Here is a 23,418-nt window from a genome sequence, read left to right on the forward strand (position 1 = left end):
TTTTTATTGTTGTAGGAACAAATTAATTCTTCCAAAATTCTAAACAGATTATCACAGTGAATCTGTTTACAAATTACTTGACATGAATTGAGTATTACCTGTTAATCTGTTCATCTCTTCTGTATAATAAATCTATTTTAACATTCTGTTAGTCGAACATTATTTTCACATTTCATCTTCTTCTCTCTCCCATGATTATGATTGTTGATACATTTGATGCACAACTAAGCAAACAACTAACCTAGTAATTGATGTTTTTACTGGCAACATTTCATGCATCAGATTACTTTACCTCTGTTAACGCACAATTAAAGTCATGTTTATACAATCTCTTAAAGGCTTTCCTCATCACTTTCAGCCTCACAATCCTAAAGCATTTGTTTGTCCAGTAAACAGTTTTGTTCATAAACAGCAACTTTACATAAAAAAATGAAAACTAAATCAAGTGTTTACTTTAAATCTAATCAATTGATTTACCATTCAGAGTTGCTCACAGAATAAAGTCAATCATTTTTCCATGTTTACTAGTGAAATGATGAACAATGAAACAGGGAAGGAAGATGCTTAATGAGGATGCAACTAATGATTGTAGCTATTATTTTACTTGAACAGCTTATTAGCATTGAACATCCTTTGACATCATTTAAGATCCATGATAATATTGATTTGATAAACTTGTCAGTATAATAGTAAACTCTTTCTTCTCCTTTTTTTGTCATCTTCTTGCATCTTCCATCTTCTTGTTTGTTATTGTTGTCAATTGCCTTTCATTTCCACTCTTCAAGTATCAACATGAACATGTGAATGATAATAATAATGATAAAGAGGATTGAACAAGAAAAGTAATCAAAGTAATTTTCTCTTGTAAAGATGATAAAGATTTGGAAGGAAAAGTTATTTCGATGAGAATACTAACAATCTATGAATATCTCAGGTGACCTTGTTATTAGTCTTTTATTGCTACCAGAATATTCACCTTTTATTGTCTTCTTTCTCATCATTTCCATCATCTTAAATCTTCTTATACAACTTATTCAACTTATGATGGCACTTTTACTCTGTAATCCGATTAAACTTGCAATCAACAAGAAAAAAAGTCAACAATTATTTGGAAAAAAACTGTTAATTTCCATGATTATTCATGTTGCATTGAATTTCATCTTTGCTTCTGTTGATCGGAAATTATCCATTTTCTCGATTATTAAATGTTGCCCATGATAAACTGATGAACTGTAATCATTTATTTTTCGTAGGAGAAAAAGTGAAACAAGTTTTCATGAAATATTGTTTCTTTACGTTATCAAACATTTCTCGTTACCAATTGATGAAGGTAAAGATTACAGTCTTGATCAAGTTAACTCTTGTAATAACAGTTTCAAGTTGGTGATTATCATCATTTGTTTCCAAATCCTAATAATTTGTCAATCTGATTAACGGAACAAAATTGCAACCATATTTTACTTTGTCTGATAATTTTAGTTTATTAGCTTCATTTCAACATTGCCAATCATTTTTAATCAGCAATAAATCAAAAAATTGATTCTAATGATGCACTTTACTCAAAGCCTTAACTGCAACTTTCATCTCTCTTTTACTTTCATCAAAAGTATTTACAAATGATTAAAGTAGCATTTGGTGAAATTGAAATGTAATATGAAAAGATTCATTTGATTAATATTAATGGATGAATTTTGTTTGAAGAGAAGATGAAAAGTAGTATAATCTTTAAATAAAAGGTAACAAGTTTATTTTTCAGGTTTTTGTGGGTTAACATAATTTGCAACCTCAATGGATAAGGACGCAATCAATGAGCCTGATAATGGATCAAGTTTTAATCATGTTGAACCTTTGTAACTTTCATCTAACAAGGCTGTTTAAGCTGACAATCAACGGATAAGTACAGATTGATGAGTGTGATACAAGAAGAGGAAAGAGGTTGAACAGAGGGTGAAGAGCGTGACCAAGAGTAGGTGAAGCTTTTAGGTTACAACTCTCACTGATTGTGGGTTGTTAACTGTTGGATGAAAGGTAAAAATGATTTTGTCACACAAAGATGAGAAATTAGATATTGAGGAATCTCTTTTTCCATGAAATCTCTCTTTTTGATTATCAGGTTCATTACTGATAATTTTGTGGTCATTTTAACGGTCAGCTAATGCAAAATTGCTTCTATAATTTTATTACATAATAATGATGATAAAAGTGACAGATTACATTTTACTTTAACATCATTATCATGTAATAAACAGTTGAGAGGATAATTTGTAGCAATCAGTACATTTGATTCCTATTAATTAGCCAACCGACAATCGATATTATTATTCAAAATTATGGTTCTAAATGTCAGTCTTTTCAACCTTATCATTACAATTTCAATAGTCGATTCACCAAATAATGGTTTATTCAAGCGAAATCAAAGTTTGAAATATTTTATAAAACAAGTTAACAAAATATCTTTGCACTCATCGAGAGTTGCATTACAATGAAATTATTTTTGTGAGATTGAGTTATGAGATTTTGCTTTTTATCAATTTACACATTTTAATTGAAGTTTATCAAATTAAGTTGCAATGAATATGCAAAGAGTTGAAATTGTTTATCATTTCGTGTTTCAATTGTCAATCACAATTAAGTTAAAATGAGAAAAGCTTTCAATGTAATTGAAAGTCAACGTCTATTTGATTATTGTTATAAATTGATGAAAAGTTAATGGGTTTGATTACTTATTGACGAGAAGCTTGGTAAATGATATCCAAGCTAATTGAGTGTTATCATGGGAGACGCAAGAAACAAGGTTATGGTCATCGTCATTGCTGAACCATCATCGGTATCATTATCATCATTACCATGGGAAGTGAAAAAAATGTTAGGCAAACACAAGCAGCTAATAATGGGTATAATGTGAGTTTGAGGAAAAAAAATGATCAACATTTGATTGTCCTTCTTGGCTCAATAGAAACTTTTTTTTAATCTCATTTGTTATTGAATGTCACCAATGTTCTCTTTATGGTCATGGAAACAGATGATTTTGTCTCAACCTCTAATTTTAGGTTTGCCCTCTCGGACTTGAGGTCATTAGACGAGACTTTCTCATCTGTTGATGTCGCCAGCCAAGGCCAGTAAATGGAGAGACATGATTAGAAAGCAATAATGAACCTCGAATCGTCCTCTTGTACATTGCATGAGTAGAGGGTTGGACACGCAACAAACATTTTCATTTTCAACTTTCCCTTTTTTCCAAATGGATTCCCTGGTTAAACCAAATGATGCATTAATCAACCCTCAAACATGAGGTCAATCATATGTTACCTTTTTGCTTTCCCATCGTTTCCTAATCAAATAAAGGTTAATTTTCAATTCATGACTGACAATTTAAACTTGATCAACCTTCAAACTCCATTAACAACAACAATTTTTGCTTCATTTTCTGGGCAACTTTATTCAACCATTTTTTTCATCTCATCCAAAAAACTAATTGATAACTTTTCTCAAACTCTAAATGGTTTCATCAATTGACTAATAATTGTTGATAATTGCAAGTAAACATTACGCTTAGAGCTTCAACTTGCACAACCAAATTAACCTGATCATGTTGGTTACAGGGCTTACTCAATTGAGAACTCAGTTGAATACAATAATTGATTTAATGAATGATAATCAATTTAGCCTTTTCTTTCCATCTTTCAAGATTGATTCTTTTCTTTACCTCACTCATGATTATCATCTATTTAACCAAAAAATGATATCAGTTTCATGAGGCATTATGAGCCAACCAATCGAATCCTTTGCCTACGGCCATTGAGAATAATCTTTGCAACCGAATATCCATGAAAAAAAAGATGAATGAAGAGAAGAAAAAAGTTTCATCCATTTCATCATTTTTTTCTTTACCTTTTCTCTTTCTTCTCATGGGAAGTTCTTAAAAATTGATCTGTTGACATGAAATCCTTTCCCTTCATCATCAGTTCTAATGATTTCGTGATAAACACCATTCAAAGTCATTTCGAGTTTCAATGTTTTGCTCTTGTTTTCCTTTGCTTCAACATTTTTTTATAAGCTTGTTACATTTATATCTTTGCCTTCCTTGGGTATTAGCAATGTGATAGACGATGTTAAACTTATGTGTAGCAAAAGAAGAAGAAGATGAAAAAAAAGAAGAAAACACCAAAAGTTGAAATTTCCTGATATCATGTAATTTCTACCTTCTAACATCATCATCAGCCTCCATTTACTGGGCAACATTTTATTAATATTATTGTACAAGCATCATAATTTTGTTTCACTGATGATGATGATTGCTCGACTCTGTAAAAATGATGAAAACGATCAACTTGGCCCATCATCTTTCTCCAACCCAAACTTGATAACATTTAATCCTGTTCATCATTTCCTTATGCACTTGGTTATTACTGTTATTAGGGCGACACTCTCCATGCGATTCCAATTCCATATTCATTCTTAATCTCTAAACTTTTCTCTAAAAACATTTTGTTCGCACACTTTTATTCAATATCTTTTCTTCCCTAATCTTGTTAGTCTTCTGATCAACATCAACATGTGATTAAAGCAACATCATTATTATCCATCTTCGCCTAATGATATGGTTCATTTAGATTAACTTGATTTATCGTCTTAATCCACTAAATGACCTTTAATGTTATCAACCTTTTCCTACAAAAACTCAAACTTCTCCCAACATTGAATTTCCATTGAAATTACTTTTGGAAACATTTTGTTTCTTTTAAAGACAAACACTTTGAATAAATTTAAATTATTTTTATCAACTAATTAGCTGAATAATTTAGCAAAGTTTGAAGTAAAAATTTTGTTCATTTACTTTGAAGACAAGATTTTGAAGTAAATTTAATGCAATTGCTGGTAATCAATTGAATGAACAATTTAATGCTCTTGAAATTTTTGACAGCAAACACAATTTGAGGCACTTTTAAAGGAAATTTGCTTTCAATTGAATCAACTAATCGCAATAATCTTGGTCATAAATCTCCATCAGATGTTTAAATCAAATTGAAACATTTTGTTGGCGATAACAGTTTATCAAGTTACCTTTTATATCAATTGTGTAAACTGGACATTGGTTTGTTTATTGAAATAAAAGACAAACTCTGGACAAGTAAAATAATCAGCTGTACAATTGGATATACACGAGTGGCACACTTAGATTAACCTTAAACCGTAAGGTCAGAGGTGGCTCAATACGCATAACACATGCCTTTCCCATTGCCTCTGTTGGCCTCACTAAACTCACCTTTTCTCTGTTTATTTCAATGAAAAAAAACTTTCTTTTTGTTCCTCCCTTTTTACCTCTTCATTTGTTCATCATTGACTCACTCTCTTCTTTTTCCTCCTCATCTGCAAATGTCTCTCATTCTCACTTTATTTTGGCCTTTTCTTTGCTCTCTCTCTCGTCATTAATTTTTCCTTCTTTTTTCCTCTTCTCTCTATCTTCCATGTTATCTCTGTATTCCTAGTAAATGGACAATGTATCAGTTAACCAACAATCAATTCACCTTTTTCCGGTCAATTGTTATTAACACAACAAACTCCAAGAGACAAACTTTCCTATCATTAGATTATCACGAGTCAATAACATTTGTCCCTTTGTTTACTAACCTCTTTTGTTGTCTTTTCACAGGTAACTGAGACTTGTGAAAATATAGTCAAACAAAAGCCTACAATTTTCAAACCTTTTCCCTTGAATTGGTTAATTAGTGAACATTAATATCGCTTAAGACTTTCATTGAGTAACTTTAATGTTTAGTTCAATACTGCAGCTCCATCTTGCGATTATTTTAACAACAACTCAATTCTTCGTAAAAATCAATTTTAAGCTTCTCTTAACCTCGATAGCAAAAAATTATCAAATGCTCGATAATTTCGGAAAATTCATATTCTTTTTCGAGCTCATAACATTGAACTTGGAAATTTTTTGAATTTTCTACTCATTTTTTTCTATTCGATTTGTGTCAGTCTTTTATTCACATTAGTGCTTTAAATCTCAAGAAGTTTATTTTGAGATGTGATTTCCATGTGAAGCCTCGACTTGATGAATCATGATGCTTGAAGATTGAAGATTAATTACAAGTTTCTAAAAATTCTGATTCATATTGTAAAGACCAAAAACAGAACTTGAATTTGTAGAAACCCAAATTAGCTTTGAAGGACTTGAAAATTAGCTACTTTTCTGATTCTTTATTGAGTTGAATTATGATGAATTGCCATCCAGTCATCTGAACAAATTAACTTTACCGGAATTGAATCAATTTTAATCTTGAGATACTTCATAATTGTGAAAACACTTTCATGTTTCAAATCAGTTTCATCCAACAATAAGAACAAAACAAGAATAATTGAAACTTTAATCCTCGAAATTATTCATTATTCAATTCATCTGTTGCAAAATTTCAATAACTCGAAGCTTCCAATGTTAAGTAAGTTAAACTTTAAAACATTGAGTGACTGATGTTCCACTGAAAAGGAAGTAATTGAGAGAATTGACTAATTCATTATTGAATTGAATACTAACAGGCAGCCTTGATAACATCTGATTAAGCATAAAGAACAAAAATCGAAATAATTTTCTGATATTTAACAGAAAGAAAGAACCAGTTTTGCATACAATTAAACAATAGAATGAACTAAATGTAAAAAGATTGAATATTATAATGAAATCATTATTTTCATCGTCAATGCCTCAAAGGCATTCAATATACATTTAATGAGACCGTCAAGACAAAAAACGAAAGTTGGCTTTTCAACGATTACGTTAATTATCATTTAATATAAACATTTGCAAATGCTGAAAAATGCTGGGAATGTAAATCTCTCAGAGCAAACATAATTCATTACAAGAACCATCTATAAATGCCTTATCCAGTCTGGACCATGAATCTGGACTTTACATGTAAAACTCATTTGATTGTTGCTCCAAGCAATTGACCTTTCATTGGAAACTTGACATTGACGAAGAAAAACAATTTTCACTTGAATTTTGAATAAACCATTCAACTGGACTCTAATCAATGCTATGAACTACTCGACTGAATTTGAATTTCATTTTTTGTCCTTTTAAAGTTCGCTTTTAACCTTTCAAATATTTCCACAGATTTACCAGAAAGTGGTCCAACAATCGAACCTACGACAGCAACGATAGCAAATGTTGACTACATCAATGTTACCTGTAAAAGTGGTCCTTCCAAGCCAAAGGCTCGTCTCTCTTGGTACATCAATGAAGCTCTAGCACCTAAACAATATGTTTATGATGAAGATTATCTGTACAGTTCTAAAGATACTTCGAATGGTTTGAAGTCTTCACAAGTGCGACTTTTATTTCCCGTTTTTCAACATCACCCAAATGAAAACTATTATCGACTTCGATGTGAATCTCAATTTGTACAAAGTTTCTCTGAAATAGCTCAGATTTCAATTAAACCTCTAAACCAAAGGTCAAATGATAATTTTACTGCAGGTAAGTGAAGAGTCTTTTTTTGTCAATCATTAATTAACAAACTGTTTTCAGTGGAAAGTGATTAAATTGAAAGTAAAATTAGAATCCAAAGTAATTTCAATTAGTGTTTGGTTATTCATTGAGTAACATTGAAAGAGTAACAATTAGTAGTTTTCACTTGAGTCAACATGCTTTTATTGTGCTTTAATTGAGAAATAAAATCAATATTTAACTATTTCAGAATCAATAATGAACTTTGAAAAGTACTTTGAATGCAACTTGCAAATCTTTTCATTACATTGAAACATCAAAATAATTTGACCAAATGTTTTACAAATTGAATCGTTAATTATAAATGAGCAAAAGTTGAAATCAATTCAACTTTCATTAACTCAGAACTCGAAAAAAATAAGAAAAACTTTTCCCCTTTTTCATGTTTGGCTTTGAACATTGGACATCACTGATTAGATAAAAGAATTCATGTTTTAACAAAAATCCGGAAATCTAATGAATTTAAGATTCTAATTTGATGAAGTTGTTCAGAAAAAAAGAACTCTTTTTAATTCGATTTCTAATATTCTGTCTCGATTTTAAGTCAATGTTTGAGGAAAAGTCAAGTTTTTCTGTTTCTTTTTGTTTCTTTTTGTGTGTTTCTCGAGTAATATTTCATTGAACATGATATTCAATTACACTTGTACTTGTAGCTGGTCAGTTGATGGGTTAGTTGTCAACATGCAAGATTGTTGATATTGGGTGTAACTCTGATTATCAACATGAACATGAAACTGGTGATAACAGATGAAATGAATTATTCCAATGTTGAGTGTTTCTTTTCCAGTCAAACGATTTTGATGTTTTCCCAAACGGCAAATGACACTCAATGCCATTGTTGCCCTTTTCTGTCTTTTATTCACATAACTGAACCTACCTAGTGTATGATAATTAATAATCTTGAGGCGGATTCCATGGTTTTTATTTCATGATTGATTCTGACAATCCCAGTTGTTCTTTTCTTTCAATCTTTTCTCATCTTCTCCCTAATCATCATTTTTCATGTTTCCTTTTCGTAATTGTTTTCCTTTTTTTGTTTCTCTTCTTTTTTCATCAGCTTTCATCATTGGAGCCATGCGTCCTTCATCAGGTCGAAACACTGAATCAATCAATTCGAATAACGATTCAGTGATTAGTAAAGAAGGAGATTTGCGAATTGACGGGTTAAAAACAACTTATCACTCTAAGGATCGAGTCAACTTGACCTGTCGAAGTGGCAAATCTCCAGTTCGCTCAACTCCAACTAAACTTACTTGGTTAATCAACAATGTTGAGGTGAGTTTCGAACAAGAAAATCTTTTCTGAATTTCTCAAGTAAATTTATGTTCTTCTTTTCAGGCAAATCCAGAAATGGTTCAAACATATCCAGTCGATTCATTGGGAAATTCAGCATTGGGTTTATCCTTTAATCTGAATCAATCTTTTCTTAATAAATGGTCAGATGTCGATGATCCTAAACGGTCCAAGATTATCCTTAAATGTTATGCTCTTTATGAAGAGATATTATTTCAATCGAGTAAAGAGCAAACAATTAGACGGATAACGAGGGAATCGAAGAGTGAATCTGCCGCTGTCAACACTGCCGATCAAGGTGAGTTGCTGGTCGAAATTTTTGCACGGAATTGATTGGATTCGAATTTGGAAAGAGTTTAATATTTTTTTCTTTTCTTTTCTTGCAGTTACAATGAATTCTGGTGCTGGCTCAAGGTTGCGCTTTGTTGATCAAATAATGAAACTTTTAATCACAATTTTGGTCATTCTGTGACCAGAAAAGAAAACTGAATCGAGTCATTTAAAAAAGAAATGTAAATAGAGTAAATATATTTTTTGGTGATTCTTTAATCTGCTTGCGAATAAGGATTCAAATGTGTACAAAACTCGTGAAACGAAATTAACTTGCGACTAATGATGCCAAAAGGCAATGACATTAATGAAACTCTGTTTGAATGAATGAAAAATTGTAAAATCAAAACTTTTATTTACTGCAAAAATAAACTTTTTTCTGAAAAAAATCTTCAAATGCTTCAATTGATTCATATATTGATACAGCTAACAACTGAAAACTAGGTTTATGAGATTATAAATAAATTGGACAATCCACTGAATTGAAGTGAACTCAATTTGGAAACAATAAATGGCTTAAAATTAAAGTCAAAAACCGTTAAAATAAAGTTTCGAGTTTATAGTTGATAGTGGTGACATCTAATGTTATTTACACTAATTACATTTTGAAGCATGTTTTGTTTTAAATGAACCTATTTAAAAGCTTCTAAAAATGTTCAATTTATCATCTTTTTAAGTTGCAACTCAATTTTTTTAGTAATTTTTAGTAATTTTTTATTTGGCTAAAAGGGTTATATTTTGTACAATGTCATTGTTTAATCGTTATAACCATTTATTCATCTGTGTTTGTTCCTTTTATGTCACTTGTTTATCTTTTTTTGTCAATTGTGCTAATTTGTCAGCAATGATTAGGAAACAAGCAAACCTGGAAAATTAACCAGGATTATAAATATCTTACTTAACCAGATTTTATTGTTTTCAATGGTAAAGGTTTGGAAACAATATTGGATATCATTTTATTGTTCAAATTATCTTTAATCGTGATTCATCTTTTACATGTGAAGTTGCTTGTGAAACAAAAGAGATGTGAACAAAATCAAGGCAATAACGGCTAAGATGACAAGTCTCATCATGATATGGATTATCATAATGAATTTCATGGAACATGCATTTCATCTTTTTCAACTCCATTATTGGAAAATGGTTACCAATATTAGTTTTACTGATAAGCTTATCACACTTCTACATCAATATCAATCTCATCCTGGCAAACAGATGTGACACGAAACAAAATGACAACTGATGACTGTGGTGGTTACTTGATGTACTCAGCTTTTCTCGCCTTTCCTTATGAAATAAGAAATTTACACGATAAAGTGTTAATTATGACAGATTTATGTCGGTATTCTTGATGAGCTTGATTCCATCATATCTGGAAATATTTTTGGCTTATTTTGGTTTTTGATTTAATCTGTACCAGGATACCAATTATGTTAATCTTTGAACATCGATGATAAAGTCAATTCAAATGTTCTCGCAGATTGGATGAATTGAATCTCAGTGAGTTGCTGAACAAAATGAGGTTTTACTTTATTTTTATACTGAACATTTTTTCAGTTTCAGGATTCAAAATTTCTTTGAATTTGGACCCGGATCCAAACGATAAACTGAGCCAAGAGAATGGACTTGATTTAAAGGAAAAGGTAAGTAACACTGAAAGTTGCTAACCCGTGATATCATTTTAATGCTCTTTATGCTTTTAAATACTCCATTCCACAGGTTGTGAAACGATCATATCATTTAGGGTTATCTCAAAGCGAAAAGTTGATTGACGAAGAAGGTCCCAAGAAATGTGATTTTCCAACTAAATCAGGTTCAAATAAGGTTCAAGATTTTCCCGAAAGTTTCGATGTTCGTAATGTTTGGCCATCTTGTATATCAACTATCACTAAATCTGATGGAGCAAGTCATCCTTCTGCGCTTTTAATCTCAGTATTTCAAATGTCTGATCTTATTTGCACTATCAATGGAGACAGAATTGATGGCCAGCTGACTTTTGACCAAATGGAAAAGTCTTTTGAAGATTTCAAGCTAAGTTCCGTCATCACCAGCGGTTGCAGTGCCTACCAATTTTGGAGTGAAAATGGCATCTACAGCGTCGATTATCAAAAAACGGAAATCTGTTTACCCTTTTCGCCTCAATGTAAACCTTCCTTCATTACCATGGATAAATATTTTAAAGTAGATGTTACTATTCCGTTGAATATACCAGACAAGATGAAAGACATGATGTCCAATGGACCAGCAATTGCACTCATAGAAGTTTATAAAGATTTTCTAGAGTATAAATCAGGTAAGTTCAGATTGAAAAAATTAAAGTCAAAAGTACTAATTTTAGCGCTCTCATTTACTTAGGAATTTATGAAAAACGATCTGACGAAAAATTAGGCGTTTATCCTTTCAAAATTATTGGTTGGGGGACTGAAGACTGCGTCGACTACTGGTTAGGAATGAATTCTTGGGGAGAAAATTGGGGCGATAAAGGTTTGTTGTGCTTACTTTTGGCTTATTTTTGTACTTTAAATAATAGATCTTCAATAATTAATTGTCTATCGATATTAATTAGGTACCTTCAAAATCCGCCGATCTGAAGAAAATGGAATTCTGAGAAATTGGCTTTCTGTTTCTCTCAGGGAACAACCAGTTAGCAACTATGAATTAAATAATGAACAAAGCTTCTTCCTTGCTCATAAAGAAGACGGCTCTAGATACGAAAATATCAATGGCTGTTTGGTTGTTGACTGATATTGGTGACATAACTAATTGCTTGACTGCAAGGTCTTAAATTGGGTTAAGAAAAAAGTGAAAAGAGTTATATGGAAATTTTGTTCAGCATTTCCGTGTATTTATTTGAAGTCTTTCCGTCCATATTTAATTCAGACAATTGGAAATAAATTGAAAATAAACGTTATCGCAATTGAAACAATTTACATGTGCTTATTTAGCATATCGATGAAAGTGCACGGAATATTTAACCTTGCATCATTTAAATGAAAAGATTTGATATCATCAAATTACTATTAATGAAGGGATCAATTGTGGGGAAATTATTAGTTTATATTGATTTGGAAAACAAACAAGTTGAACAAAAAGTACAAAATGAATGTCTTTTTTGTAGCAGTGCTCTCAAGCTATTCAGTTTATGGCATCCTTGCATTAATTTCAGATGATTTGGAGCCATTAACAGATGACATGATTAAGGCAATCAACGACTTAGACACGATATGGAAGGTAACTATTTATTTTGATCTGTATCTGCAAATGATCTTAAATTGTGATTTATTTTATAAGGCAGGCGCAAATTTCAACGGACATGATTTCAAGGAGATAAAGAATCTTATTGTTACTTCCAATGAAAATTATGATACTTTTGAAAAGAAAGTTTTTGATAAACCAAAATTGCCAGAAAATTTCGATGCTCGAGTGGAATGGCCAAACTGCACTTCGATTGGTCAAATTTACAAGCAAGACTCGTGTACACCATCCTGGATCTATGCTTCTGTTGGTCAAATCGCTGATCAAATCTGCATTAATACTGGAGTCAAAATCGATGTTGAAAAAACAGTTAAACAAATGATGAAACATTATGGCGATTGTGAATACAACAGTGCAGATTTTGTCAAAGCTTTCAGGTATTGGGTCAATTACGGTGTTTTTACTGCCAAAGCAAATGGGTCTGAAAGTTGTTATCAAACACCAATTTCAGTTAAATGTCTATTGAACTATGAGATTGAAAATTATTTTCAACTGAATCCTGTTAATCCAAAGTCATATCGTGATAAAATGGTGGCCGTGTTAAATGGTCCCATAACTATAAACTTAGATGTTTACTCAGATTTTTTCAATTACAAATCAGGTAAGAACATATTTCTTGAAACTTCTTGTGATCATTCAATTTGTTTAAAATAATTTCAGGAATATATAAACGAACTTCAAGGAAAAAGATAGGAACTCATGTTGTCAAGATTATTGGTTGGGGAGTGGAAGATGATATCAAATATTGGCTGGTTGCTAATTCATGGGGCGTTCAATGGGGTGATAAAGGTATGAATATGAATGTACAATCGCTTCTTCCCAACTATGTTTGTGTGTTAATTCATTTCAATTAATACAATTTCACATTTAATTTTAAGGTTTCTTCAAAATCCGACGTAATGAAGGTGAATTTGGAAACGATATTCGTTCGGTCGCTCTTTCAATCTCAAGTGGGAAAATGCCAAGTTCATACAACAGAGATCAATTGTTTTACTTGCAGCCATATTGATGGCAATCTCAAGACCACTGAAATAGTTTATGCTAATATATTTTTGCACCCAGTCTAATAAATTATTGCAATGCATGCTGAATGTTGATGTATTGAGTTTAATACAGAGACCTATCATCAGACCTATCAAAAATTCTTTTTTAATTTTATTTTAACGCAATTATGACAATCCGTCTTAAAAAACGTTTTTTTGATTTTGATAACTTTTCTACGAGACTCTCTTTCGTTCTCTCTACACTAAATAAGCATTTTTATAAACACTCTTTCTAGCAAGAAATGTTGCTCGCAAGTTCAAGTACTATTCAAGTGCTATTAACTAAAAAATAAAGACGGATAATGGCATGTTTACATGGATTTTTTCCCTGGTGGATTGATATCGAGTTGAAATCAATAGACTGAAACTTGGAATAGATTTGCATTTCATTTTATTTTGAAGCCTGTTACAATCGAGAATCAAACAAACTTACAAGGCTGAATCAAGGCTGCTCATTTGTAATAGACACTTTCAAGTTTATAATAAAAATCAAAGTAAAGTTGAAGAGTAACACAAGAAAACTCGGTGACAACGGTTCAATCCGTCTTCGAAAGCGCTTTATTTTCCTTGTTCATTTTGGGATCCTCTCTACGATTAGCGGTGATTAGGTGATGTTTGCGATCGGGCGAGATTCCAGAAATGATGAATGTCATTCCTATTAGTAATTGATGTAACTCTGGGCGTTGCAGACCAAAAGCATAATCATGCTAGCATTTTCCATAATATACTGAAGTATTAGTAAATCAATGAAAATATAAAAGTTGAATATTAGTATAAAGGAAAGAAACGATTAAAATTAAGTTAACGAGAAAAATGACGACTTCATTTCAAATGATAAATGCAAATGAATATTAAACTCTCATTTGATTTGAAATGACATCTGATTGATATTCGTGATTGACAGAAAAGCTTACAACGACGAAGAGGTATCGATCGATTGTACAGAAATCACCAATCTTGACTCCTGTAAATGGACCCATGATACGATCGAGAACTTCCATTGCCTGTGAAATGGACGACGAAATTTAATTAATAGATTTTACTGTTTGATGAAAGCAAAAATGAAATACTAAAAACAACCTTAGAGTGAGTTCCGAAATCTACTTTTTCTTTAGCTAAAAGACTGGTGTAACGTTTATGTATAATTATAAGCTATAGAGGATGAACGATGAAAGCAATTGTATTAATATGGTGCATTTGCGTGAATGAAACGAATGCAATTTGTGAATATTGATCAATAACAATTTAAATACCCTTCCATGTAAATTTCCAGCTGCATAAGAAATGAGACCAATTGCGAAGAGAATAAAAAAGCCAAGAGTTGAAAAAAAGTTTTGAAGTATTGTTGAACCAATATGAAGGATGGGGCCCAAAAAAATAAAAGTATCCGCAAGAAAAGAAATGCCAACAATCACAAAGACAAACAAGTAACGCAAGTCTCTACTCATGACGTCTAAAAGGTTAAGTAAACGGATTGTGTCAATGTTTAGTTGACGAAGCAAGTGAGGCTCAATCGATTTAGGATTATAAAGGTAACGTTCATTAAGCTCGATTATTGATTCTATTTGATAGATAAACAAAGGAACCAATACAGTAATATGAGCACCAATATCAAATGTCCCACAGGCTACATAAATAAAACAAAACGATTCACTCAAAAACCAGAAAAAACTTGTGATGATTAAAGTTGGGTTATCAAGACCAAAAGCCGGGTTTACTAAGTGGACAATGGCTATGAAGGCTGGAATGATATAAATATTGAATTGTATTATTCGATACCAATTGACTAGAATTAAATGGAAAGCTACTCGAAATTTTTTTCGTTGTTTTTCAGTTAATCCAAGCCTCTTGCAATCAAATCCATATTGTCTTATATCTCGCAAATAAGTTAACAAAATTGAACTGCCGATGTCTTCAAGGTACATAATATACTCTCGTAAAAGGGATAGAGTGAAAACAAGAGAAGATATCATGAAAGCTATTGCTTGAGCTCCTTGAAGCTTGTAAAAAGGATTTGCGAGGTAAATTTGCATCTCGTCTGAAGTCTCGTAACATAAAATGAACAATCGAGTGCATAGGATTATCGCTGATATTCTGATGAGATTATTCATTAAATGGTATCCAGATTGAACTATTTCTCGTTTATCTTGGTCGTGTCCACGGCGAGTAATGTATAACCATAAGGCAATATTTTCCAGATCCTGGAGACGATTTGCTGTCTCTGTGTAATCATCGACGTTTTCATCGTCTAATAGGCCAAATATTTTATTGATGAGTGATTTAAATTGACTTGGGAAACGGTCCGCAATCAGGCTGAAAAAGTTTTTGATCCGATCCATGTTTAATTCAGTTTTGATACTTTTTCCTTTCCAGTTCATTTGACATTCACAGTTTAGAGTAAGATACAGAAGTGAGGTTTCATAATGAAATTATTCAATTGTTATAATCTATTTAAATTTCTTATTATTGACATTTCAAATTGTTTATCATTAGTTACCCAATGATAATAGTTCTTACAAAATCAATTTAATCAATTCTAAAATCTTGGGCCCTAATGAATTTTATTGATCGATGAATAGTTTAAAAAAACTGAGATGAAATTGAAAAGTTTTCACTTAAAGTTGTCATTGTTTCTTTAAAATAAAGTTTGCTTTTCATTAAAATATTGATCAATGATTGCGATGATTTTTACTGTCTATCGTTCAAATATATTATATGAAGTGATTGGCTGGAAATATCTATAAGATGAAAAATTTATTAGTTATTAACATTAGTTATTAATAACATTTACAGTGTCATTAAAAATAATTGAACTCTAAAAGCTTACTAACAAGGAGTCGGCATGAACTGTTCGTCGAGTTTTCTGATGCAATAGATATTTTTATTTAGCCATCAGGGGTAATATAATAGTTTCAAGGCGAGAGAAGATTGAAATTAAGATCAAAAGATTCAGACTTAATTTTAAATGATCAATTCAAATGAATCGTAAACTGTCATTTGGTATGAAATCACATCTGATTGAGTTCCAAAATCTACTTTTTCTTTGGTTAAAAGTCTGGTGTAAAGTTTATGGACAATTATAAGCTATAGAAGATTGAAAATGAAAATGAATGTTTACTTAGATTTCTTCAGTTACAAATCAGGTAAGAACATATTTCTTGAAACTTCGCACGAGCGTTCTATTTGAATGAAATATTTTCAGAAATATATAAACGAACTTCAAGGAAAAAGATAGGAACTCATGTTGTCAAGATCATTGGTTGGGGAGTGGAAGATGATGTCAAATATTGGCTGGTTGCAAATTCATGGGGAACTCAATGGGGTGATAAAGGTATGCATATCAGTTTATAATCTTCCAAACTTTAAAAGGATGCTTAATTTTTTAATTTCAATCAATACGATTTCTCATTTAACTTTCAGTATTCTTTAAAATCCGACGTGGTGGAGGTGAATTTGGAAACTATTAGCTCGGTTCTTGTTTCAATCTCAAGTGGAGAAATGTCAAGTTCATACAACAGAGATCCTTTTTTCCAATTTTTTTACCTGCCAGCAGATTGATGAGTAAATCAATAACCAATGAAATCTCATTTTAATACATTTGTTTACATTAAGTTTTGAATAATTTTGATGCCGTGTATTCATGAATAAAATAATACTGCATCTAAATCTATTCAAAATAGATATATTGAAATAGTATTAAAAATAGTAATGAAATAAAATCGAATCTCTAACAACAGTCAGTCAACATGATGGAATAATTTGAAAGATCAAAGCAATGGAAGAATGCTTGACCTGATCATCAAATTTTTACATACACTCTTGTTAGAACGATAAATACTCTAAGAATTTACATTTTAGCTTATTTTGAAGCCTGTTACAATCGAGATCAAATGAACTTACAAATTGCTGAATCAAGGCTGACCATTTGTAATCGATACTTTTAAGTTTATAATAAAAATTACACTGAAATTGAAGATTATCACAAGAAAACTTGGTGATACTCAAATATCGGTAGATCTAATGAGCTTGACTCGCAGTAGAAAGAAATCAAAACCCAATTCAAATTCATATTTTGGCACAATGCGTCTTAAAGGACGGTTTATTTCTCTGTTCATTTTATGCAGATTATCAAGATCGGGCGAAATTCCAAAAATGATGAATGTCATTCCATCTAGTAATTGATGTAACTCTGGGCGTTGCAAACCAAAAGCATAACCATGCTAGCATTTTCCATGATATACTGTAACATGTAAAAATCAATGAAAACATAAAAGTCGACTATTAACGTTAGTAGAAAGGAAAGAAACGATTGAAATTTAGATCAAAAGAATTTAGACTTCATTTTGAATGATAAATTCAAATGAATAGTAAACTATCATTTGATATGAAATGACATCTGATTGATATTTGTGATTGACAGAAAAGCTTACAAAGACGAAAAGGTATCGATCGATTGTACAAAAATCACCAATTTTGGCTCCTGTGAATGGACCCATAATACGATCGAGAATCTCCATTGCCTGTGAAAGTGAAGACAAGATTTAATTAATAGAATTCAATTTTCGATGAAAGTAAAAATTAAAAACTAAAAATAACCTTAGAATGAGTTCCAAAATCTACTTTTTCTTTGGTTAAAAGTCTGGTGTAAATTTTATGTACAATTATAAGCTATAGAGGATTGACAAAGAAAGCAATTGTATTAATAAAGTGTAATTGACTAAGTGAAACAAATGAATTTTGTCAAAAATTCATCAATAGCAATAAACAATCTCAATACCCTTCCATGTATATTTCCACCTGCGTAAGTAATGAGACCAATCGCGGAGAGGGTGAAAAAGCCAAGGAATGAGAAAAAAGATTGATGTAATGCTGAACCAATGTGAAGGATGGGGCCCAAAAAAATAAAAGTATCCGCAAGAAAAGAAATGCCAACAATCAAAAAGGCAAATAAGTAACGCAAATCTCTACTCATGACGTCTAACACGTTAAGTAAACGAATTGTTTCAATGTTTAGTTGACGAATCAAGTAAGGCTCAATAGCTTTAGGATTATAAAGGTAACGCTCAAGAAGCTCGATTATTGATTCAATTTTAAAAATAAACAAAGGAACCAATACAGCAATATGAGCACCAATATCAAATGTCCCACAGGCTACATAAATAAAACAAAACGATTCGCTCAAAAACCAGAAAAAACTTGCAAAAACAAATGTTGGGTTATCAAGACTTAGAGCAGGGTTCACTAAATGGACAGCGGCTATGAAGGCTGGAACGATATAAATATTGAATTGAATAAGTCGATACCAATTGACTAGGATAATATGGAAAGCAACTCGAAATTTTTTCCGTTGTTTCTCAGTTAATCCAAGCCTCTTGCAATCAAATCCATATTGTCTTATTTCTCGTAAGTAAGTTAACAAAATTGAACTGCCGATGTCTTCAAGGTGCAAAATATACTCTCTTAAGAGGGATAAAATGAAAAGAAGAAAAGATATAATAAAAGTCATTGCTTGACCTCCTTGAACCTTGTAAAAAGGATTAGCAAGGTAAATTTGAATCTCGTCTGAAGTTTCCCAGCATAAAGTGAACAGTCTGGTACAGGCAATTATCTCTGATAGTCTGATTAGATTGTTCATTAAATGGTATCCAGATTGAACTATTTCTGGTTTATCTTGATCGTGTCCACGGCGAGTAATGTATAACCATAAGGCTATATTTTCCAGATCCTGGAGACGATTTGCTGTCTCTGTGTAATCATCGACGTTTTCATCGTCCAATAGGCCAAATATTTTATTGATGAGTGATTTAACTTGACTTGGGAAACGGTCCGCAATCAGGCTGATAAAGTTTTTGATCCGATCCATGTTTAATTCAGTTTTGATACTTTTTTCCTTTGCCAGTTTCTTTAACATTCACTGCTCAAAGTAAAATGCAGAAATAATGAAATTATTCAATTGTTATAATCTATTTAAATTTCTTATTATTCGGTGACATTTCAAATTGTTCATTATAAGTTACCCAATGATGAAAATCCTCACAAAATCAATTTGATCAATTTCAAAATCTTGGGTCCTAATGAATTTTATCGATCGATAAATAGTCCTAAAATAACTAACAATTGTAAGAATAAATTGAAAAGTTTTCACTTAAAGTTGTCATTGTTTGTTGAAAATGAGGTTTGTTTTTCATTAAATTATTGATCAATGATTGCGATGATTTTTATCGTCTATCGTCACCATATATTATACATGAAGGGATTGGCTGGAAATATCTATAAGATGAAAAATTTATTAGTTATTAACATTAGTTATTAATAATATTGAAATTGAATATTCAAAAACAATGGCAGAAACCATTAGCAATAACAGACCCGAAAGGCTAAGATTGAGAAATTGAATATCCAAATGATTTTCCGAATGTGTGATTAACATAACTAGATTTTACCAAAAAATAATAAACGATTTAAACTGCGTCAAAATTCATTTTATGATCCAAGTTTTAGATACATGAGATTATTGCAAGATTTAACATCGGTGGAAAAATATTCAATTGAAGGTTGAATTTGATTAAAAGTAATGATTGGTATAGGCTCGTAAATAGAGTTATAAATTTAAATTATGATAATCAAATATATTTGATATCAAATTTTATTAACAAAATATGATTGTTCAAAGTTTTCAAAATGAGATACGTCTGATTTGAGTACTCTATCATGTTTTGGAATAGTTAGAGTAGGTCAAATAATTTAAGATTAATAAAAATGAAAATATTAATATAATAGTAATCAGAGTTGCAGAAACAAAAGGAGTCAGACTTAGATTGATTTTCAGATATTGTCATAGTCAATTTTGTTAACTTAACTCTGATTCCTGCTGTATATAAAATAATGAAATTTTTTATAAGATATGGCAATTGATCAACTTTAAACTTTTACAAAATGCAAAAAAATGCAGAATTCTTGAGATAGAGATTCAACAGGTAATCTTAATAATAGGACTGTCTGGGAAACGTCTTTGAGCCGTTATACCAAATGAAGTTCCCATGAATATAACTCTCAGTTTTGGATGATCTTGTATCATGCCACGGAGAACAGTCAAAAGAAACTCTTTGTTAGAATTGGGTTCGTGGAGTTCATCAATAATAATGTGAGATATACCACGTAATCCGTCTTCCATTTTTTTCAACAAAATGTCAATCGTACAAAATAAAATGGCACCAAATGGACGTGGAGTCATGCGCCTACGACCAATATTATAACCAACACTAGAATTTTCTTTGAAATGCTCACATCTTTCATATGCTATTCGCTCAGCAACAGAAATAGCACTTGAATGTCTTTGTTGAGTCATAAGTATATTACACAGAGCTCCATTACCTTGAGCGATGAAGTCATCCAAAATGAATTGAGGCACTTGAGTAGTTTTACCACAAGCAATTGATCCACAGATAAAAACAACAGGGTTGTTGCTTATTGCGCTTAAAATTGCTGAGCGATAATTCCAGACTGGTAGAATAGATTGCTCGTAAGTTATTCTCATTTTCATCGGAGAGTTGAGAACAGAATTACAGATACTCAATCCAATACTAATCTGCTGTAAACTCATTTTACAAAGTAAACCAGTGGTTTCACGACCTAACCAAGCGTCCCAAATCGGAGTAGGAGGACACCAGCCGATGTGCTTTTTACTTTCTATTTTTTCTTTATCAAATGATGCACTTTGTGTACTTTGCCATTTAGGAGGTGGCAAGGTAGCAACAGGTGCGTTTAAGTATTTCGTCACCTTATCCTTAGTAGATGGAAAGAAAGTATCAATTTAAAAAGAAATAATAACAAGATTAGAAATTAATTATTGAGAATATGTTTTCAGCTTACCTTAGCCTGTTTGTCTTTTATGGTATAATTGCTCGGCTTAATCAGTCCATGATGATACAGTTTAGTAATCAGTTGAAATGCACAAGATTTTGATGCCATTTTTTTATTCTGAGCAAATGCTTGGGCTTTTAATTCTTGGATGATAGGAAGAAGAATTTCATTTTGATTTCAGTGAAAACAAATTCAACTGTAAATTAACTTACCATGCCCCAGCTGCTTTACAAAAAATGACAAAATGCAATACCATCCACTAATGAAACAAAAATGAAGCATTAATACGATGTTATAGAGTATCAGTTTTGCTTACCTTTTAGTTTTCATACTTTGATAGTTGTAATTGAGTTTTATTCCGTTAGCTATAGCAAAGTTACCAAGATCATGTTTGCAATTATCCAATGTCCAGCCTTCTAAACTTTCCGAGCTGTTATCCAATTCAATTATCTTTTTTCTTTTTTGAGCCAAATTCGCTTCTTCCGGGATACGGTCGAACCAAAACGTCTCATTTTCATTACAGTCAAGTGTAGGGTCGTGTAGTGTTGAAGAATCAGGTGCCATACTTGTATTATGTGTCAATACAAGTGGTATATTTGTGCTTTGTGTTGATACAGGAGGCAAACTTGTATTATTTTTCGATATAACTGGTATGTTTGTGTTATGTGCCTCTAAAGGTGGCATAGAGTCAAGTTGAATAACTGGTGGGCCGCAAGACAAAGTGTCTTGATCGATTAAGCCTTTATATCGCAAATGAGCAATGAGATCTCGAGCAGCAGTACTCTCTGCTTGTTCTTTATTACTGGCTGTACCAATACCAACGTAATCAAGATTTTTAACCGTAATCTAGTAAAAGATCAAAATTGGTGAATCAAATATCAGAAGATAATCATTGTAATTTATTCAATTAAAAATTGACACTTACCCGACACATAAACCTTTTCTGATTTCCCATTTGATTGGTAGCATAAACGGCAGGAGGTAGGTTTGCCTTAATAAGGCCCGATTTCAACTCTTCCTTTTCACGATTAGTCATGATTATCTAACAAAGGAAACATTTAGTTTCAAACCAAAAAAGAAAACAAGAGTAGATAATTTAATTTAAATAACTGCACTTATAAATTAATGTAGAAAAAAAGTAATTAACATTCAAATTCTAAGATTATGCAACTGTTTCTTAAACCCTTGCGTAACTAATAACAACGATACATACTCTATGTATTCCCATAGAGTTGAGTGCCATCTATGATTACAATTTTGATTTTTAGTTACATAATTGAGATACAGATTGTAAAACCAAAGAGTAAAGAGTTAGACTCTTTGGATATACACTTGTAACACTTGTTAGATGAAGTGAGAAAAGTGCGATTCTTCGCTGTTTATTGGTCAACCTTTATTGGTTGTATGGGCATAAAACTGGTTTCATTTCTTGAATTGGAAAGTTTCTCTGATCGACAGTCTTGACAAAATTGAGTTCAAAGTTGAAACTTTTATCTCTTTTTAAACAGTTGAGGAACCAGAATTTTTCCCTAAATCTTCACTCGAAAGACAGTTTTACATATACAGTAGGTGTTAGGGTTAGGTTAACAGCATCTGATATTTTATTTCTAGTCGTCCTTTTACAGTAAATGTAAGCACCAATAAGATCGAACTTTATTTTGTTCAGTTTTCTATTGCATGGCTTTTTTCTTATCTCTACAAGCTACAAGTGAATACGCTCGAGATAGCGACACCTAAAAATTACCTTGGGTTTGACCCTTTTTTAGCTTATCCCTGACCACTACTATCTACTGATGGTTACATTTTGGACATTTTGACATTATAATCGTGATCGACTCAATAAAATTTATAAGATTTAGATGACCCTTAAACTATTTATTAACCATATGAACTCAAAGTCTAAAGTACGTTAACACTCTTTAGACTCAGAAAAGAATCAATCCAAAACAAAAGATTTTAATGAGTAAATAAATCATAACGCCTCTTAAATACCACGATTAATGTTATTGTTGTTTGCGGGATAATCAGGTAGATAAATAAAAGATTATACACTCAAGGTGACGTTTAGAAAAGAAACTGAACCAAATAAATAAGTTTAGGTGATCAGAACTATTCACA

General features: G+C 31.5%; 7 protein-coding genes across 9 annotated transcripts in view; 4 read left to right on the top strand and 3 right to left on the bottom strand.

The window, feature by feature from the left end:
- The window catches only part of LOC107367985 (uncharacterized), a 50,838-nt gene extending 41,301 nt beyond the window's left edge, over positions 1 to 9,537 (top strand). For both annotated transcript variants that reach the window (XM_015935761.3, XM_089268096.1), the window contains exons 4-7: positions 7,124 to 7,486; positions 8,574 to 8,791; positions 8,855 to 9,107; positions 9,196 to 9,537. In XM_015935761.3, coding sequence (XP_015791247.1) covers positions 7,124 to 7,486; positions 8,574 to 8,791; positions 8,855 to 9,107; positions 9,196 to 9,281 — 920 coding nt within the window. In that variant the 3' untranslated portion in view covers positions 9,282 to 9,537. The remainder of the gene's footprint in view (positions 1 to 7,123; positions 7,487 to 8,573; positions 8,792 to 8,854; positions 9,108 to 9,195) is intronic.
- Positions 9,538 to 10,648: 1,111 nt separating this feature from the next.
- Positions 10,649 to 12,056, top strand: LOC107367797 (cathepsin B). The gene is made up of 4 exons (XM_025162059.2): positions 10,649 to 10,782; positions 10,859 to 11,432; positions 11,495 to 11,623; positions 11,706 to 12,056. The coding sequence occupies exons 1-4, from the start codon at positions 10,657 to 10,659 to the stop codon at positions 11,882 to 11,884; spliced, it is 1,008 nt and encodes a 335-aa protein (XP_025017827.1). The 5' UTR covers positions 10,649 to 10,656; the 3' UTR covers positions 11,885 to 12,056.
- A 138-nt stretch (positions 12,057 to 12,194) lies between these two features.
- Positions 12,195 to 13,536, top strand: LOC107367992 (cathepsin B-like). Its single transcript, XM_015935767.3, has 4 exons — positions 12,195 to 12,370; positions 12,431 to 12,995; positions 13,055 to 13,183; positions 13,273 to 13,536. The coding sequence occupies exons 1-4, from the start codon at positions 12,239 to 12,241 to the stop codon at positions 13,401 to 13,403; spliced, it is 957 nt and encodes a 318-aa protein (XP_015791253.1). The 5' UTR covers positions 12,195 to 12,238; the 3' UTR covers positions 13,404 to 13,536.
- A 204-nt stretch (positions 13,537 to 13,740) lies between these two features.
- Positions 13,741 to 14,907, bottom strand: LOC149093823 (uncharacterized). Its single transcript, XM_089268098.1, has 4 exons — positions 14,691 to 14,907; positions 14,518 to 14,589; positions 14,352 to 14,441; positions 13,741 to 14,164 (listed from the first exon to the last, which is right to left on the bottom strand). The coding sequence occupies exons 1-4, from the start codon at positions 14,883 to 14,885 to the stop codon at positions 14,096 to 14,098; spliced, it is 426 nt and encodes a 141-aa protein (XP_089124224.1). The 5' UTR covers positions 14,886 to 14,907; the 3' UTR covers positions 13,741 to 14,095.
- A 1,403-nt stretch (positions 14,908 to 16,310) lies between these two features.
- LOC149093824 (cathepsin B-like cysteine proteinase 3) lies at positions 16,311 to 17,024 on the top strand. The gene is made up of 3 exons (XM_089268099.1): positions 16,311 to 16,580; positions 16,640 to 16,768; positions 16,858 to 17,024. The coding sequence occupies exons 1-3, from the start codon at positions 16,538 to 16,540 to the stop codon at positions 16,902 to 16,904; spliced, it is 219 nt and encodes a 72-aa protein (XP_089124225.1). The 5' UTR covers positions 16,311 to 16,537; the 3' UTR covers positions 16,905 to 17,024.
- Positions 17,025 to 17,073: 49 nt separating this feature from the next.
- Positions 17,074 to 19,904, bottom strand: LOC112539474 (uncharacterized). 2 transcript variants are annotated; one of them, XM_025162042.2, is made up of 4 exons: positions 18,215 to 19,904; positions 18,034 to 18,105; positions 17,868 to 17,957; positions 17,074 to 17,677 (listed from the first exon to the last, which is right to left on the bottom strand). In XM_025162042.2, the coding sequence occupies exons 1-4, from the start codon at positions 19,346 to 19,348 to the stop codon at positions 17,609 to 17,611; spliced, it is 1,365 nt and encodes a 454-aa protein (XP_025017810.1). In that variant the 5' UTR covers positions 19,349 to 19,904; the 3' UTR covers positions 17,074 to 17,608. The 2 variants fall into 2 exon arrangements, with proteins under 2 accessions (XP_025017810.1, XP_089124223.1); XM_089268097.1 differs by lacking the exon at positions 17,074 to 17,677 and having other exon boundaries at positions 17,722 to 17,957.
- A 134-nt stretch (positions 19,905 to 20,038) lies between these two features.
- On the bottom strand, positions 20,039 to 22,464 carry LOC107367994 (ATP-dependent RNA helicase A). Its single transcript, XM_015935769.3, has 5 exons — positions 22,226 to 22,464; positions 21,617 to 22,146; positions 21,513 to 21,559; positions 21,310 to 21,443; positions 20,039 to 21,223 (listed from the first exon to the last, which is right to left on the bottom strand). The coding sequence occupies exons 1-5, from the start codon at positions 22,334 to 22,336 to the stop codon at positions 20,408 to 20,410; spliced, it is 1,638 nt and encodes a 545-aa protein (XP_015791255.2). The 5' UTR covers positions 22,337 to 22,464; the 3' UTR covers positions 20,039 to 20,407.
- Between the last annotated feature and the right edge of the window lie 954 nt (positions 22,465 to 23,418).

This window comes from Tetranychus urticae, chromosome 2, assembly GCF_039701765.1.
Source record: "Tetranychus urticae isolate SD_2017Ah chromosome 2, NJAU_TeUrti_SD_1.0, whole genome shotgun sequence".
In the NCBI taxonomy this organism is placed as follows: domain Eukaryota; kingdom Metazoa; phylum Arthropoda; class Arachnida; order Trombidiformes; family Tetranychidae; genus Tetranychus; species Tetranychus urticae.

Bases quoted from the DNA above. Each gene is read 5' to 3' on its own strand.
- LOC107367797 (XM_025162059.2), top strand. From the start codon at position 10,657: ATGAGGTTTTACTTTATTTTTATACTGAACATTTTTTCAGTTTCAGGA. The intron at 10,783-10,858 runs GTAAGTAACACT...TCCATTCCACAG, and splicing joins GACTTGATTTAAAGGAAAAG to GTTGTGAAACGATCATATCA. The intron at 11,433-11,494 runs GTAAGTTCAGAT...TCATTTACTTAG, and splicing joins TTTTCTAGAGTATAAATCAG to GAATTTATGAAAAACGATCT.
- LOC107367992 (XM_015935767.3), top strand. From the start codon at position 12,239: ATGAATGTCTTTTTTGTAGCAGTGCTCTCAAGCTATTCAGTTTATGGC. The intron at 12,371-12,430 runs GTAACTATTTAT...TTATTTTATAAG, and splicing joins ACTTAGACACGATATGGAAG to GCAGGCGCAAATTTCAACGG. The intron at 13,184-13,272 runs GTATGAATATGA...TTTAATTTTAAG, and splicing joins CGTTCAATGGGGTGATAAAG to GTTTCTTCAAAATCCGACGT.
- LOC149093823 (XM_089268098.1), bottom strand. From the start codon at position 14,885: ATGAGTAGAGACTTGCGTTACTTGTTTGTCTTTGTGATTGTTGGCATT. The intron at 14,590-14,690 runs GTATTTAAATTG...CATCCTCTATAG, and splicing joins CTGGAAATTTACATGGAAGG to CTTATAATTATACATAAACG. The intron at 14,442-14,517 runs GTTGTTTTTAGT...TCCATTTCACAG, and splicing joins ATTTCGGAACTCACTCTAAG to GCAATGGAAGTTCTCGATCG.
- LOC149093824 (XM_089268099.1), top strand. From the start codon at position 16,538: ATGAAAATGAATGTTTACTTAGATTTCTTCAGTTACAAATCAG. The intron at 16,581-16,639 runs GTAAGAACATAT...AAATATTTTCAG, and splicing joins TTTCTTCAGTTACAAATCAG to AAATATATAAACGAACTTCA. The intron at 16,769-16,857 runs GTATGCATATCA...TTTAACTTTCAG, and splicing joins AACTCAATGGGGTGATAAAG to TATTCTTTAAAATCCGACGT.
- LOC112539474 (XM_089268097.1), bottom strand. From the start codon at position 19,348: ATGTTAAAGAAACTGGCAAAGGAAAAAAGTATCAAAACTGAATTAAAC. The intron at 18,106-18,214 runs GTATTGAGATTG...AATCCTCTATAG, and splicing joins GTGGAAATATACATGGAAGG to CTTATAATTGTACATAAAAT. The intron at 17,958-18,033 runs GTTATTTTTAGT...TCACTTTCACAG, and splicing joins ATTTTGGAACTCATTCTAAG to GCAATGGAGATTCTCGATCG.
- LOC107367994 (XM_015935769.3), bottom strand. From the start codon at position 22,336: ATGACTAATCGTGAAAAGGAAGAGTTGAAATCGGGCCTTATTAAGGCA. The intron at 22,147-22,225 runs GTAAGTGTCAAT...ATCTTTTACTAG, and splicing joins AGAAAAGGTTTATGTGTCGG to ATTACGGTTAAAAATCTTGA. The intron at 21,224-21,309 runs GTAAGCTGAAAA...CCATCTACTAAG, and splicing joins TAAAAGACAAACAGGCTAAG to GATAAGGTGACGAAATACTT.